The sequence below is a fragment of the Melozone crissalis genome, unplaced genomic scaffold, assembly GCF_028551555.1.
Source record: "Melozone crissalis strain CALT ecotype California unplaced genomic scaffold, PUWL_Pcris_2 ptg000088l_1, whole genome shotgun sequence".
Classification (NCBI taxonomy): Eukaryota; Metazoa; Chordata; class Aves; order Passeriformes; family Passerellidae; genus Melozone; species Melozone crissalis.
Genome location: NW_026535865.1, coordinates 2,227,649 through 2,243,591, shown reverse-complemented (window position 1 = coordinate 2,243,591; position 15,943 = coordinate 2,227,649). Strand labels below are relative to the sequence as shown.

The window sequence follows — 15,943 nt, the reverse complement described above, 5'->3', positions numbered from 1 at the left end:
AAGGTGATTGGGGCGTGGCTGGAGAGCGGCGAGGGCCATTCCGGGGGCGTGGCCAGACGGAGGCGTGCCCCGGACGGAGTGGGCGGGGCTGGAGAGAGGCACAGCGGATGGCGTTGGCCCGGGGGCGTGGCCGGCAGCTCGGGGCGTGGCCATGTCGGGGGCGTGGCCGAGCCCTCAGCTGACCGGCCGCCATTTTGTCGGTGCCGGATCCCCAGCGCCGCCTGGAGCTGTGCCCGCGGCCGGGGTCGCCCGTGTCCGCCCGTCTGCCAGGGCAGCTCCGCCCGTGCCCTTCCGCTCCCCTCGGCATGTGAGCGCCCCGGCACCGCTGCTCTCCCCCGGCTCGAGCGGCAGTAGCACCGCGGCGGCCCCCCCGGCCGGGCCCGGCCCCTCAGCCCGGCGCAGGCCCCGCCGCCGCCGCCGCCATGGCGCTGAAGATGGTGAAGGGCAGCATCGACCGTATGTTTGACAAGAACCTGCAGGACCTGGTGCGCGGCATCCGCAATCACAAGGAGGATGAGGTGAGGGGAGCCTTCCCCGCGCTCCGGCCCGGGATTGTCACCGCTGGGGCCGGGGCTGGGAAGGGAATGTTGGTTTGGGAAGGGGGAAGCGGAGTCAGAACGAGGAAGGTGACGCTGGGGTGTGGGGCAGGAGGGACAGGCTGGGTGAGAGCAGGAGAGTTAATAAGGGAGGGTCATGCTTGCTGCTCACCTTTCCATTCAGTGTCTTGTGGTGTTGAGATCTGTCATATACATATGGAGATATATATAGATATATATACACGCAAATGTATACGTGATTATTACAGAGGAATAACATAGAGGAATTCCTTCCTCTCCAGCCCTTCCGTCACGTGCTGTAGTCAGCCAGGTATTCTTCACCCTGAAGCTGTTATACAGAAGTAAGCTCCTAATTCAGCTTTCAGACCCTTCATGTTTAGTATCTCCTGACTAAAACGTCCTTCTCTCAGAGCTTTTCTAGGCAGCAATCAGTTCTCCGTGCTGGCCTGTTATCCACTCTTGTGTGAGAAGCACGTGATCAGGAAATTAGTATAGGTGAAATAATTAGTCATCAAGAACGTGTTATGTGAGACTCCACAGTGAAGTGTCACACGGTAATTGAGAAGTAACGGGCCCCAATGTCATTTATGTTCATCTTCAAGTAACTCCTGAAGCCTGAGAAGCTTTCCTAATATTGGTCCAGCAGCTGAGCTGTGCTGGTGTGTTGGGGGGTGGCTGTGGAGTCAGTATCAGCTGTCAAAAGCTGCAAAGTTGTAAACATGTAACTAAATGGAGAACTTTACTAGGGAAACTGATCTGCCGTGCTGCTGCTATTGAACTGAAACAGAAAATTCAATTTCTAAAATCTCTGTGAAGCCCCTTGTGCACAGGACACGGGGTTGTTTGGTAGTGGGCATACCTGGGAAATTTCTGTTTTTAACAGAATAGGCTGAGTTGGAAGGGACCCACCAGGATGATTGAATCCAATTTATTTCAGCGTATGTTAAATTTATGGTACTGGTTTGGTGGCAGAGGAAGGTAGAGCTGCTGTTCAGTGCCCTGAAAAATGTGGCAAACACCATGAAATAGCTACAGCAAATTGGTATGGAGTTTATGAGCTTAGTGTGTTGTACCAGAGCAGGACTTGGTGAGCAGTGTTCTTGTGGAGCCCCTCCAATGTGTTGTGCTGCTTTTAGTAAATCTGCTTTACTCCTTTGTGCATAGGACAGAAAGTGTTCCATCATCTGTCAAAGCCCTGAGGATCCTCCTGGTGAAAGTCCAGGCCTTTGTGGCACCAGTTCTTTGAGAAGAATTGAATGTTCTTTCTGAAATAATTTTGTGACAGACAGCTTCATAAAGAGAATTAAGAGCCACAATGAGTTTGTTGTAATCTGTGACAAGAAATGGTTAAAATGCATTGGCTTTGGTGCCCTTTGGAGTTAGGAAAAAACACTCCTTGGATAATTTTGTAGGGTTCTGTGTACTTGTAGGAAGCTGTTACTGGGGTTTGTGCACTCTGGGATTCAGCGAGGTCAGAGCAATGTGTTGTCTCAGAATAGCTGGGTGTGATTTACATAAAGTGATTTTAAACTCTTCTGTTTGGAGTACAAATGGTGAGATTTTGAAGTAGATAACTACAGGGATAATTCCTTTTTATACCCTCACGAGCACAGCAAAAATTACGACCCAAACCAGGATGTGTTCAGCTGATTAAGACACTGCTCTGGTAAAACCTGTGTGTTTGGGAATCCTTCAGACATTTACCTCAATTCCAGAGGGTGGCTGCAAACAGCACAGGACTGTGCCTTTTCCTGGCTCAGCTGAGGGAGCTGTAAAGCTGCTGTTGAGCTTTTGGGTGTGGATTCAGAGCTTCCCAGGCAGTGGCCAGGGACATTGGCTAATTTTCAGGTGATGTTACAAAATCAGAATGCTGTTTTAGAGGAACTAGCTGCAAAAATTCTTCCTCTTTTCCCTACAGTGTTTCCATTGTTCATTGTATCTGTTGAATGTTGCTCCAGTGCTGTAGTTCCACCAACGTTTGTGTGTCTCAAGATAAGTGTCTGAGCCTAAGACAGACACTCTATCCTGTTCAGAAAAGCAAATTTGTTTAAAACAAACAGTGTGCTTTAGTGGGGAGGATGTTGGCTGTTGGTCTTGGCTCAACAGGAGTTTCTCCAGGAAGAGTTGTCACTGGGAAGGAGCTCCTGTGGTTGTTAAATAGCAATGATATGAGGAGAAATGAAGGCAAGATTGTTGTTTGGACTTGTGATTTACTTGTGCTTTTTGCAGGAGGTTAGTTTATTTCCATGTCTTGGGTTTTGTGTTTTGGAATTTAATCACATGGAAAAATCTGCCATCACTTATTCCCTCATGTCTCCTGGTAGATCTGAGATGGAAACTTTTATTCCTTTCCACTTCTTAGCAGGTACCCCATGAGCACATTTGGTGTTTCACAGCCCATGGAGGCTGTGCCAGTGCCTGACACCCCAGTTCACAGTGGGTTTCTCACTGCAGCTCCTTGACAGCCCCACTGACTTGGTGGTGGCTTTGTGTCCTTCCTCTGTTGCTGTGAGCCTCAATCTCACACCCAGGGTGTGTCCTGAGCTCAGGGCAGGCCACATCTCTTCATTGACGAGTTTTGTGCTCCTCAGCTCGTTAGAGGAGCTGGGAGTGCTGGAGGCTGCCTGGCCCTGGAGCTCCCAGCCCCTCTGAGCACGTTAATTCCCTGTCAGAGGCATTTCCATTGTGTGACCCGTTTATTTTGAGTTTTAAACACCGGAACTGAAGGGATGGATGCCCCTGAGGGTGTGAGGCAGGAGAGGGGAGGTGGTTGAGCAGTCCCTGCTCTGTGAGGCAGGAGAGGGGAGGTGGTTGAGCAGTCCCTGCTCTGTGAGGCAGGAGAGGGGAGGTGGTTGAGCAGTCCCTGCTCTGTGCCCCCTCCCTGTGCCCATTTCTGCTGTTCTGGGGAGCGCTGGAGCTGCTGCTCGTGCTGCAGGGTCCGTGCTGTGTGCAGGGATGAGGTGGCAGAGCAGCTGAGCTCCCTCCCAGCTCTGACACGTTGTGTTTACTTTCCACCAGATGCTTTCGTTCCTGTGCTGTTTCCCAGCGCCGGTTCAAAGCCAGACTTGATCCTACTGTGCTTTCCTGACTTTTCACTTCCAATACCTCATTCTCTCCCTTTCTTTTGCTAATGGAAGTGGCGTTTTTCAGCAGTTATTAGGTGGTTTTGTATTCCATGAAATAACTTCTCCTGCTTTGTGCCTACTGCTTCAGGATCTGCTCCACAGCATGCTTAGGAGAGGACTGCCTTGTACCATAGGCTGTTAAATATACTGGATTTTTGCCAAGGTAGTCCAAACTGATAAATTATATCTGTTCTACTAAATGTGTAATAAGGGACAGGATATGTCTTTGATGCTACTTGGCTCTTGCACAGTGTTTTTCATTCACAGTTAAAAGTTTGTTTTTCCCAACAAGGAAGCTCCTGTCAGATGCTGATGTGAGATGTTCCTTTAGAAAACTGAAATTATTAAGTAACAGCAACAGGTATTAATGAGTGTGCTTAGCTCATTCAGACAGTAGCCCTCTGTTTCAGGTGTCTTTGATTTACTGCAGGACACTTAAGGAGAGAGAAGGGATTTCAAGTCCTGTACTAAATATCTGTGCACTTCTCTTAAAACTTGAGAAGATTGTCCCTGTATTTTCTCAGAGACTCTGCTGTGTGTGCCTTCGTGGTTTTGGTAATTGATACTTTCAGGAAAAATCATATTGAAAAATTCACTTTTTCCTGTCTCTGGTGTTGGGTGGTAAGTATCTATCTCATTGCTGGTTTACACTTAAACTGTTTCAGAAGAGTGAAAGGAGCTCTCAGTGCGGCTGGTTGGGAAAGAACTTAATTTCAGTTACTGATATAATGCTGAATGGGAGCAGCATTGTGTGTCATGCTGTGAAATGTCTGATTTACTGTCAGCCCAGGTTTCCCAACCTGCCAGTGGCTTTGCTGCTTACTGAGTGTTACCTGAGGACAGGGCTCTTGTATTGTTAAAAAAGCTTTTTCCTCTAAATAAAGGACTGCTGTGTTCCACTGCTGATTTCCAGCTGCTTCTGACACATTTTCAGATGAAATGACGTGGGGAGTTTTGAGGAATCTTTTCACATCCCAAAACTCTTCTGGGCTCAGAAGAAGGCTGAAGGCCTCCTCGTGCTGTGGCTTCTGACAGCCTGGCCTCAGCCCCTGGTGCAGTGTTGGTATTTGATGGTAAAGGACGTGGGATGGAACATAATCAGGGAATTTTGAGGAATGCTAAACAGCTTGTTGGTGCCTGACAGAGTAGCCCAACTGCTGGGCAGTGCAGCTCATTGATGACAGACAGCTCTTTCAGGCACTGCTGCTCCATCACTTGCTGTGTGTCACATACGTGTTGGTGTCTTTGAAGGCAGCTCATTTTTCCACCCACTCCCAAGTGCATCTCCAGTTCTATTGTTAATTCTGGGTGTGTGAATCACTGCAAAAGACAAAGTCGGAAGTAGAAACAATACACAAAGAGGGTTGGATGAGGACCTCACACCACTTGGTGAGAATCCAGTCTGGGACTGGCCTGCAGGGCCCAGTGTGGGTGCCCTGCCTTACCTGCTGTGTCACGGGCACAGAGGACCTGGGGCATGCCACATGAGCCAAGATGTGGGCAATGTTCTCCTGTGATTACTGCAGGAGCAGCTGAGGCTTTGCATTAGTGCTGCCTTTCATTAGCTTCTTGCTTTCTCCTGTATTAAATATTACTTAATTGACTGTGGCATAAGTGGGGATAATAGCTTTGTTCCCAGTCCTGAGCGTTTATAGCTGCCTCTGCTGAGGGTTTGAAATGCTCCAGACAGATCTGTGCTGGCACATGTGGAAGTAAATATTGTGCCCAGGCAGGGCCAGGGGAGAGGAAGAACTGGTACCTAAGAAATGGAGTGACCATCCACTGCTCCTTTCGTGAGGCCAGGGAAAGACAGGCAGAGAAATCAAAGTCAAATATGGATACAAATTACATTTCTCCACTGTGATCAGCTGCACAGAGTTGTTTATTTGGTGCTTTTTGTTGCAGATCTTTGTCCTGCTGCTGAGTGCAGAAAATGGGTTTTTTTGTGGTTTCTTTCCATTAGTGTCTATGAAAGTGACTGCAAACCTCTTCCTCCACAGTGTGGGTTAGTGATGGCATTTGTGTACAGACAGCACCTTTAGGTTTTCACTTGGAAGTGTTCTTGGGAGAACATCCTGTTCCTGTGCCCTGTGAAGGGCAGCGTTACATGGCAGGCACCAGAAAGAACCAAGTCATGGGACTGGCTACAAGGCAGCATTTGTGTTCATTGGGTTATTAAAAACTGCTGATCATTCACACTGAGAAATTGAAATGCTTCATCATCTGAGGGGGAGTCTGCTAAAATCCAGGTGTCAGGAAACATAAAAATATTTGAATAGAGTAAAAGCTACAGAAAATAACATTGTTGGTGGTAGTTTTAGTAGCTCAGCAAGGTGATTGAGGTTTTTTTTAATAAGAAGCAAATGTTGAAAGTAACTGAAATAAGTGAGCCCTGTTGGATCCTGAGTGTAACTGGGTATTGGAAATGTTTGGTTCCCCGCCTCAGTCACTGCCCAGCAGGCTGAGCAGTCAGTTTATAAACCTCATAGCTGAATGCTGGTTTTTGTATTAGCTGTTTCTTTTTTGTTGTTATTTCCATCATGACCTGGTGTTCAAACCTGACAAGTTCTGCTGAGAAATCCCCGTGTTGGAAGCTGTATAAATGGAGGGAGGGGTTAATGTGGGAATGTTGAAACTTTCTTCTAGTTTTTGGTTGGCTCAGTCTATGGCAGAGCTGTATAAAATATATTGCCCCAAGTGTTAATCAGCTTCAGCCTTGAGTGGATGTTTGTTTAGTGTGAGTGGTGTGATTGTACAGCAGGGAGGAGGTGAACAAACTTACTTTAATTATACAAATATTTGTGCTGAATTGAAGAAGTCTGGAATGGCCATGAACCATCTCTTTCATTGTCCTCCTTACCTTTCCATAACTGCACAGTGCTCACAGCTGTGCATGAATCAGTGTTGGAGCTTTGTAGTACTTTGTGTTACATTTTTATTTGGTATTAATACGTCACTAAGCATCTTTTTTTGGTTTCTGTCTGAACTACTTCAGTCATCTGAGTCTCAGCAACAATAGCTACTTTAGTTTCCCAGGAGGAAGTGCCTGCTTCCTCTGCATCCAGCAAAGCATGTGCTTTGATGAAGCCTGCCTTTATCAGAGCCTGAAAGTGCACAGAGATGTCTGCAACAACTGTAAAACTGTAAAAACACTTGCATAGCTTTTTACTCAGTGATGTAAAAATAAAACTTTGGGTACATCTTGTATTTGCAAGGATGAACACTTTTATCTGACACATCTCTCCAGGCTTAGAAATTGTCTGCTCAGATATGGCTTAGACAGCACAGACCCCTGAGGATTGTTTAATTGCTGTGCAATTAAATTAACAAATACTGTGATCAGACTGGAGATGTGCTTATATGAAGTGACTGATCAGCCTGGAGATAATTAAGGGACATCTCCAGACCCTTGCTGCTGCTGCCTGCTTGCTGATTTACTGGTGTTGGGGCTTGCTGGTTGCCACTTTCCTGATTGTCAAGGTGCCAGCAGTGATCTTGGCCTTGCCCACTGGGAGGGGGCCAGGATGGCACATTTAGCTTCAGCTTCCTGCATCAGTGCCCTTCTGTGGGCATTTCAGTGTGAAATCCTGAATTGTCTCTGGGTAAACCACCAAAGAGGAGCTGTCCATGGGGGACTGCCAGAACACCCCAGTGCTTGGAGTCACTTTGGACAAGCAGCTGCAGCTCTACAGCTTCTTCTTTCCTTCAACCCAATCTTTATGTTCCAGCCCTGCTCAGAAGATCCTGTGTGTTTTTCTGTGGTGCCTTAAGGGGCTCTAGTGGCTGGACTGGGTTTGGGTATCTGCCCTGAAATTGGTGCACAGATAGCATTTCTCTGATTTTTTAGAATAAGGTTCAAAGGTTTTAACTGGCTTATGAGTCACTTTAGGATGGATGTGTGCATGGATCATTCCAGATCTCAGTTGGTGTGTGTAACTTCAGCAAACATTAACAAAAGGAAAAACCGTAAACCTACTTTTGCATTCCTTCCTCTGTTCTGTTTGGCCAAGGAGTCTTGTGACCTCCCTGTGTTGTACCAGACAAGGGGGCAGTGGGTAATGCATCGTGTTTCTAATAAATAATCCAGAAGTCTGCTGCAAGTGAACCAGCAGAACCTTGTGCCTCTGGTGTTGTCACTCAGAACATTGGGCTGGGACCTTAAGCCTTCCTCAGGATGAGCCAGTAAATCCCTGGAAAGCTCCATGGACAAGACTAAGGCAGGTTAAAACATGTACAGCAATGCTGTTTATCAGCAGCTGGGTGCAAGATAAGCTTGGCTTTCTGAAAATGCCTTTCAGGTTCCTGAGCCCTTTATTGCTGAGAGCCCTCAGTGCTGCTGGACTCAGGCTGTGCAAAGCCACCAGGATGAGCATTGTGCAGCTTCCCACTCACTGCTGAGCCTCTGCTCTGTTTGCAGCTGCTTGCCATGGCTTTGGTGAAGTTTCTTGTGAGGAGCATGTGTGGGAGCACATGCCTTGGAATTCTTTCTGCCCAGCCATGGAGTAGCCTAAACAAAAGATGCTGTTGTTTATCTCAAATAGCTTTTTCTACAGTAGCTAAATAATACAGTATTTTTATGGGCATTAATGTGTAATATGTGGATCTCTAATGCTGTGTCCAAGTCAGTAGAAATCAGCACATTTTGCCTTTAATGCCCTTGTCTGTTACTTCAGTTGATTCCTTCCATACTGTGCAGGTACTGCAAACACTGGAGGTGTTCTCTGACTGCTTCAGTGCTGTTTGCCATCCAGTGCTGCATTTGGGGGTGTGAGAGAAGCCTTACAAGTGATAAATATTTCCTCCTGGCCTTCTTTCTGAGGCAGCTGATCTGTGCTGTGAATGGGCTCTGCTGCCTGGAGCACGAACAGCTCTGAAAGTTCCTTCACCTCCTCAGGTGTTCTGGGCTGTGAGTGCCTTTGGTGCTGAGCATGGTGATTGTGTTGGGAAGTTGCAGCAGTGGCACCTCCCTCTCATGTGAGACCATCATGTGCTTGTGCTCAGTGTGATCTCATGGGGTTTGTCTCAAAGTCCTACCAAAAATTGATAAATCCTGTGGTGCTTAAAACAGAAGAAATTTTACATTTTGTGCTTATATATTTTTATGTTCCAAGTATTCAAAACATTTCTGTTTCACCATGGTGTGGTTTCAGACATATCAGAAAATATCTTGTTCCATGTGGAACTGTTAATAAATAATTAACAGTTAATACATAATTCTTAATAAATAATTCTTTCCTTAAAACACTGTATTTAACTCTGGAAGTGCCAGAGAAATAACAACAGTGTTCACTGACATTTTACTCTTTCATGTGGATGGAAGCACTTGGATGTTGCCGTGATAGTTTGAATCTCAGATCAAGTGAATTTGGTTTGCTGGGCTGCAACCCAAAGTGGTGTGAATGGGAGCTTGCCTCCTCTTGAGTCTAGAAAGTGGATTTATAGCTGAGATGAAAATACAGCTTCTTTAAGACTACTGGAAATGAGTAGTTTACATGATTAAATTTAATGTAAAGGTTCTGCAGTGATCTCCATCCCAATCCTTGGTGTGTTCCTGTCAGGTAATCACAGCAAGTACAGCATGGAGAATCACATTTCCTAGGAATGTAATTGTTGTACAGATTAATGAATTTTTTAACTTCACATACTGCTTGCTTGAGAAAGAGAAGTCTTTTGTGAGCATCTCTGAAATTGTCAGCAAAGTTCTGTCTTGGCTTGGAATAAAGCTTTAGTGTATTTCAAAGTTAAGTCAAAAAACATGGCTGGGAAATGAAAAATCCTCTAAAATGGCATTTTTGGCTTCTTACCATGACCCACTCTCCCCTTCCTCCTTCCATTTCAGAGAGACTGTATTTGATTCATGATGCCTTCTTTCTTATTTTAGCCACTCACATTCATTTAAATGCACATATTTTCTAGGTGAGATCTTGGAATTCTTGAGGAATTTGGGCTTGTTTTAAAAAACAGCTTGTGTATTTTGTTAATGGATATAAAATACTCCAGCATCTCATTGGTGACTGAGAAATGCAGCTGTGCCTGTGCTGTTCCCACAGCTCCCTGCTCTGTGCTCCCTGCTCACATCTGCAGGCTGCACACTTGGGTTTTAGCTGGGCTGCTCCAGGCATGTTCCTGTAATGCTCCTTGGCAGAGAGAACAATGGCCAGAGTGGTTGCTATAGCATTTCATTAAGGAGCCTTTCCACCGAGCCAGGGAAGGCTCCTTTCCCTCTTGGCAGCAATAAAAGAGCCTCAGCTCCTTGCCTGCTGCTCCCAGAGCCTTCAGCTCTGCCCCTGCTCCCACTCTTCCTCCTGAGAGTGTTCCTGAGCATTGCCTGGCCCCCTCAGAGCCATCAGGCTGGGCACACACAGGTCTGTGAGTGTTGGAGCTTGGAAATGCTCCTCATCCCACTGGCCAGGATGTGTGAGCCATCAACACAAAACTGCAAATTGTACTGTCACAGGATTAGTGAGGAATTAACAGCTGAGAAATAAATTGATATTGTAATGAGTACTGGGAGCATAAATGAACTCTGGGCACTGCTGAGGACCTGCCTTGAGTCCTGGGGTCATGATAAGAAAGACGTTGAAGGGCTGGAGTGTGTCCAGAGCAGGGACTGGAGCACAAATGTGATGAGGAGCTGGGGGGCTCAGCCTGGAGAAAAGGAGGCTCAGGGGGGACCTTGTGGCTCTGCACAGCTCCTGACAGGAGGGGACAGCCAGGGGGATCAGGCCCTGCTCCAGGGAACAGGGACAGGACAGGAGGAAACTGCTTCAGGCTGTACCAGGTGAGGTTTAGATTGGATATTATGAAAAACTTCTTCATAGAAGGGATGGTCAGACTTTGGAAGGGGCTGCCCAGGGCAGTGGTGGAGTCACCATCCCTGGAAGTGTTCAGAAAACTGTGGATGTGGCATTTGGAGCATGTTTTAGTGATGAACATGGCTGTGCTGCACTAACAACTGCTGAACTTGTTGATCCTTGAGGGCTTTTCCAACCTCAATGATTCTGTGATTCATGGGACCTCAAAAGCATTTAAGGAAAAACAGAGCTACTTATATCCTGGGAAAGATTTGGCTTTAATTACCACACTAGGAAATTCCTATATTAGAAGCATTTATGCAAAGACATAATCAGTGCTGGGCAGGATACCCAGATTTTTTTTGCTGTGTCAGTATGTAAATGTTAAAGGCTTTTTCTTCCAAGTATTTAGGTCTTGCTTAGTGACTAGAATTTTTTTTCATTGCGTTAGGGGGTTGTTCTACTTTTTGCTGTGTGGTGTGACCCCACTGAGCAGCAGTGGGGGCTGTGGGTATTGGTCAGTGCCCAGTGCTGTGCCCAGGTCAGGGTTCCACAGCCAGAGCCTCACTGAGGATCTGCTCCCACCTCCAGGTTCCCTCCCAGCTCTGTGGGTGTGAGATGGGGCAGCAGATCAGGCTGGGTGTGGTGCTTGCCTTTCAGATTTAGGATGGAGACTGCACAGATCAGGTTTCCTCATATTGCTCATTCATGGCAGTGCCACTCCACAGGATTAACAAAAAGTTAATACCTGCTGATCCTGTAAAGCTTTCTATTTATAGTGCCTGTCATTCCTTGGAGTGTTTTGGGATTTGAAGTACAGCTGTTTCAGAAGGACTTCTTTCTGCTCTCTCTAATCCCTTTTTCAGTTGCAGATCTGATTCTGGGTTCTGTAATGTGCTTTTCCAGAAGCTGGACTCACTGGTGGGCAGGGATTTGCCTGTGGGACGTTGGGGCTGGTGACTCTGGAGCCTTGTTCAGCTGTGCCAGGCTGGGCACTCTGAACTTCCCTGTGCTCTGTTTTTTCCACCTCTCCTGCTCACACAGTTTGTGCTCAACTCTGAAGAGGCTGCCAGGAAGATTAAGCTCATGTTTGAATAGTGTGGGGAAAAATGCAGTGGGAAATAAGTGAGGCTTTTGGTTATGGATGTAAAGACTGAGAACCTGTCTGTGTGTCCTTCTGTCTTGAGAGCCATCACTGGCAACAAGATACACACATGAAGGATTCTGTGACACTGTTCCAGTGTGCTCTTCTGTGAACATAAAATATTCAAGGCCAAGTACAATATATTTGTGGATCAGTTGCATGTTGTGTAAGTCACTCTTCCAGCATTTTTAATGAAGTATTTATTTTCTACCCTCAGAAGGTTTTTTTAGTTTATATTCAAGAGTTTAAACTTTCCATGTGAATTGTCAGGACCTGAATCACTCTCAGGTGAAGGGTTTACAATCCCAAATCTGCTTCTGGGTAAAGTCACCTGGTCACTGTGTTGTGAAGTGTTTGGGGGTGATGCCATCTCCAGTTTTGGCAGATGAGATCCACTCACCTGTTTCCAGGAGAACAGAAGGGATCTGTGTACAGGAAAGGGTTGTTTGGTGCTTACAGTGCCCTCCCTTAACATGAGAATTCCCACTGTAAGGATGGTATTTCTGTCCAAACACAGGCATTTAGGAACAGCTTGAATTCCCTTAAATTCATTCATCTGTGTGCTGAGCCCCCCCAGCTGTGCCAGGCTGGCTCCAGAGCAGAGGGGCTCCAGCCCTGGCAGCATCTCCGTGGCTCCTCTGGCCTGGCTGCAGCAGCCCCACGTCCTCCTGCTGCTGTTGCCCAGGGCTGGGGCAGCTCTGCAGGTGGGGTCTGACCTGAGCCCAGGGGCAGAGGGGCAGAATCCCCCCCTGCCCTGCTGCCCACGCTGGGGCTCAGCCCAGCACAGGGGGGGTTTCTGGGGCAGCCTGAGCCTCTCACCCACCAACAGCCCAAGTCCTTTCCCCAGGGCTGATTTCCATCCATAGCACCAAACTTTTGTGACTTGCATTGTGTCACTCCAGGACTGTGACGGTGTTCACAGGGGTCTTATGTTGAGGGAAGAGATGAGGATCTGATTCCATGTTTCAGAAGGCTTGATTTGTTCTTTTATTATATATATTACATTAAAAATGTACTAAAATAATAGAAGAAAAAGTTTCATCAGAAGGCTGGCTAAGAATAGAATAAGAAGGAATGATAACAAAGGTTTGTGTCTTGACTCTCTGTCTGAACCAGCTCACTGTGATTGGCCATTAATTAGAAACAACCACATGAGACCAATCACAGATGCACCTGTTGCATTCCACAGCAGCAGATAATCATTGTTTACATTTTGTTCCTGAGGCCTCTCAGCTTCTCAGGAGGAAAAATCCTAAGGAGAGGATTTTTCATTAAAAGATGTCTGCGGCACAGGACATTTATAAAAGACTAGAAAATGGTTGTATTAATACACAAAAATTAGTGTAAAGGGGAAAAATACTGATTAAAGTCAGGCCACTAGACACTTCTATGCTGAAAATATCATTTTGGAGGAAGGTGGTGATATTCAGGCAGGGATTGGGTAATCCGGTTCTGACCTGGTTCCTCTGGCAGCTAGGAATGTGAAATACCCTGCTGCATGCATGGCTTTGAAAAGAGAGATTATTTCTTTGCATTTAAATTTTCATTATTCCTGTAGCAGATGCTTTCAGTACTAAAATAATTGTGAACTGGAAGAATCTTTGGCTGAGCAAATTCTGTGTATAAAGTAAAATCTGTACAGATAATTTTAAATCACATGTTTGCCACATCCTTCCCACAAGCACAGATGTGATTGCTTGGAAAGATGTGAAGCACCAATATTTAAATGTAAACATTGTGACATTTGGCTCTTTGAATTCCTGAGGGATTCATAGAAATAACTGTTATTTATCAAAATGTGTAAATGGCAAAAGGGCTCGTGGAAGTTGAGAACCAGAGAGGGGGTTTGTGATTTTCCATGGGGGTTTCCATGGTTGGGGGGATTCAGAAAGCACCAGTGTCCCTTCCAAGCCTTGTGTTGTGTCCCTGTGTTGTGGGTGCACACCCACAGTGTCATCATTGGCAGCAGGTCCAAACTTGGGGTGTTTTCATCAGTCCCCTTTGATTTGTGGGCTGTTAGCAGTGTGTGACAGTTTGTCCTTGTCACCAGTGAGGGGGTGTTCTCTGACGTCCCTCTGCAGGCAGTGATTTCCGGCAGTGGTGAACTCTGGGTTTGTGCAGACCTCTGCCTACTCAGTCTCCATTGAACAACTTCATGTGTGCAGATTTTTGAATCTGGAGCTTTGGAGTGAGTGGTGGAATTGTGAGGGAGAGGCAGAAGGGACAACCACCAAAGAGACATCTCATACTTTTGGTTTTGTAACAGAATTGTGGTGGGGTTTTTTAATAAGTAATTTTGTCAGAATTAAGTGCTTACTAAATTGTGTGTGTGATTGATGTTTGCAAATGGTATTCTGCTGCTTCTCCCCACCAACGTGCTGGAAACTTGAGAAACTGGTGGGGGAGCTCAAATTTTTGTTTGCTGTCCTCAGGCAAAATACATCTCACAGTGCATCGACGAGATCAAGCAGGAGCTGAAGCAGGACAACATCGCAGTGAAGGCAAACGCAGTCTGCAAACTGACCTATGTAAGTGCCTGCTGGGCTCCCTGGAACTGCAGCTGCATTTTGTTCTTTCCTGCTGACTTAGAGCCAGCCCTGGCTCTGGGTGCCTGCTCTGCCTCCCCTGCTCTAAGTGCAGCCTGTGAGGATGTCACTGCCCCAGCTCTGATGTCAGAGGCTGCAGTTCCTGCTCTGTTTGGTACAACTGGATTTAATTGTGATGGGGCAGGAAATGAGTCTCATTTAAAGCAAACAAGTTAAAAGAAATTGTTTTCAGCTGGATTGGTTCTTATGGTATAGTGACATGAGCACTTGAAACTGGGTTTATTTCTCTTTGCTCAGTCCTTTGTTGACAAAGAGAAGACAAAAATTTTGGTAAAGAATTATTTTTGTGGCTCTGTTATGGTTTTTATTAAAAGAAAATCAGGAAGAAACCCACTCACACCAGTGCTTATGTAACTGCATATTATAGAATCACAGAATGATTTGCATTTGAAGAGACCTTAAAGCTCATCCTCCTGCCATGGCAGGGACACCTTCCACTGTCCCAGGGTGCTCCAACCCCCATCCAGCTTAACCTTGGGCACTGCCAGGGATCCAGGGGCAGCCCCAGCTGCTCTGGGCAGCCTGGAACTGATGCAAACTCTTGGAAACTTGTGATGTCTTTCACTTACTGTGGGTGGTGCAGTGGTGAGTGGTACATTGCTCATAAACCTGTGATGCTTGCAGTTTCATTTTCAGACTTCTGTTGCATGTTCAATTTTGGGACTTGTCTTGACCTATTTCCTTGAGTATCTGTATTTCAGAGGTTTATCTTGGCTTCTCTGCTCACAGTTACAGATGCTGGGCTATGACATCAGTTGGGCTGCTTTCAACATTATTGAAGTTATGAGTGCTTCCAAGTTTACATTCAAGGTGAGTTCTCTGTAAATGCAGCTGTCCTGGCCAAGCTGTCAGATACCCTTTGTGAAAAGCCAGGGTAATTTTATGTGAAAACCACCTGAGATTCTTAGTACCAAGCATTTTTTGTTCTCTAATAGCTTTATAATTTTTCTTGAGAGATTTATTTTATGTTCTGTTGCAGACCTTTCTCACCAAACATGGTGGAATGTTGCTTCCTAAGAAATTATTCCCTAATGGGGCTTTATACCTGAAACTCAGGAGTCAACGCAAACAAAATAATTGTAGTAGCCAATCCTACCTTATTTCTGCAGCTTTGTGGTCACTGAACTGTGTTATAATAAAATAGAGAAGGTGGTTTTATTATCCCTAAGACAGATAAATGATCAGTGGAACATTACTTGTCTGAATTTTCTCTTTTTTGATGTAAACCCCCTTTTCTAGAGGGGGGTTTCATCACCTACTCATTCACCTTTTTAATATTGCTTATAAAACCTACTCATTCACCTTTTTAATATTGCTTATAAAGCCACCAGTTGTTTTCCACCTAAACATTGTCTAAATTGACTTTAAAACCAAACCTTGTTTTCCTCCTTGCCTTCTCCCAGCGCATTGGTTACCTGGCTGCCTCCCAGTGCTTTCATGAAGGGACTGATGTCATTATGCTGACAACTAATCAGATCAGAAAGGTAAATGTTCAGTTCTTCATTTCTTCTTGCACTCTCACATCTGTACTGAGTATTTCTCCATGAGGAATACAGAGGTGTTGCAGTAGAATTCTTGATTTGCAGTTTCCTGTTGTTCCACAAGCAGAGGGATTAATGAAACACTCAGGAGCTGTGCACATCCCTCCCTGTGCTGTCTCAAGCCAGCTCTGTGTTTGTTCAGCACAGAGAATGGGGACAGAAATAACTTTACTGGT

General features: G+C 45.9%; 1 protein-coding gene across 1 annotated transcript in view; it reads left to right on the top strand.

Moving 5' to 3' along the window:
* The first annotated feature begins 377 nt into the window (after nt 1–377).
* The window catches only part of AP3D1 (adaptor related protein complex 3 subunit delta 1), a 43,484-nt gene continuing 27,918 nt past the window's right edge, over nt 378–15,943 (top strand). The window contains exons 1-4 of the mRNA XM_054290950.1: nt 378–518; nt 14,053–14,148; nt 14,956–15,036; nt 15,630–15,710. Of these exons, the coding sequence (XP_054146925.1) occupies nt 423–518; nt 14,053–14,148; nt 14,956–15,036; nt 15,630–15,710 (354 nt within the window). The 5' untranslated portion in view covers nt 378–422. The remainder of the gene's footprint in view (nt 519–14,052; nt 14,149–14,955; nt 15,037–15,629; nt 15,711–15,943) is intronic.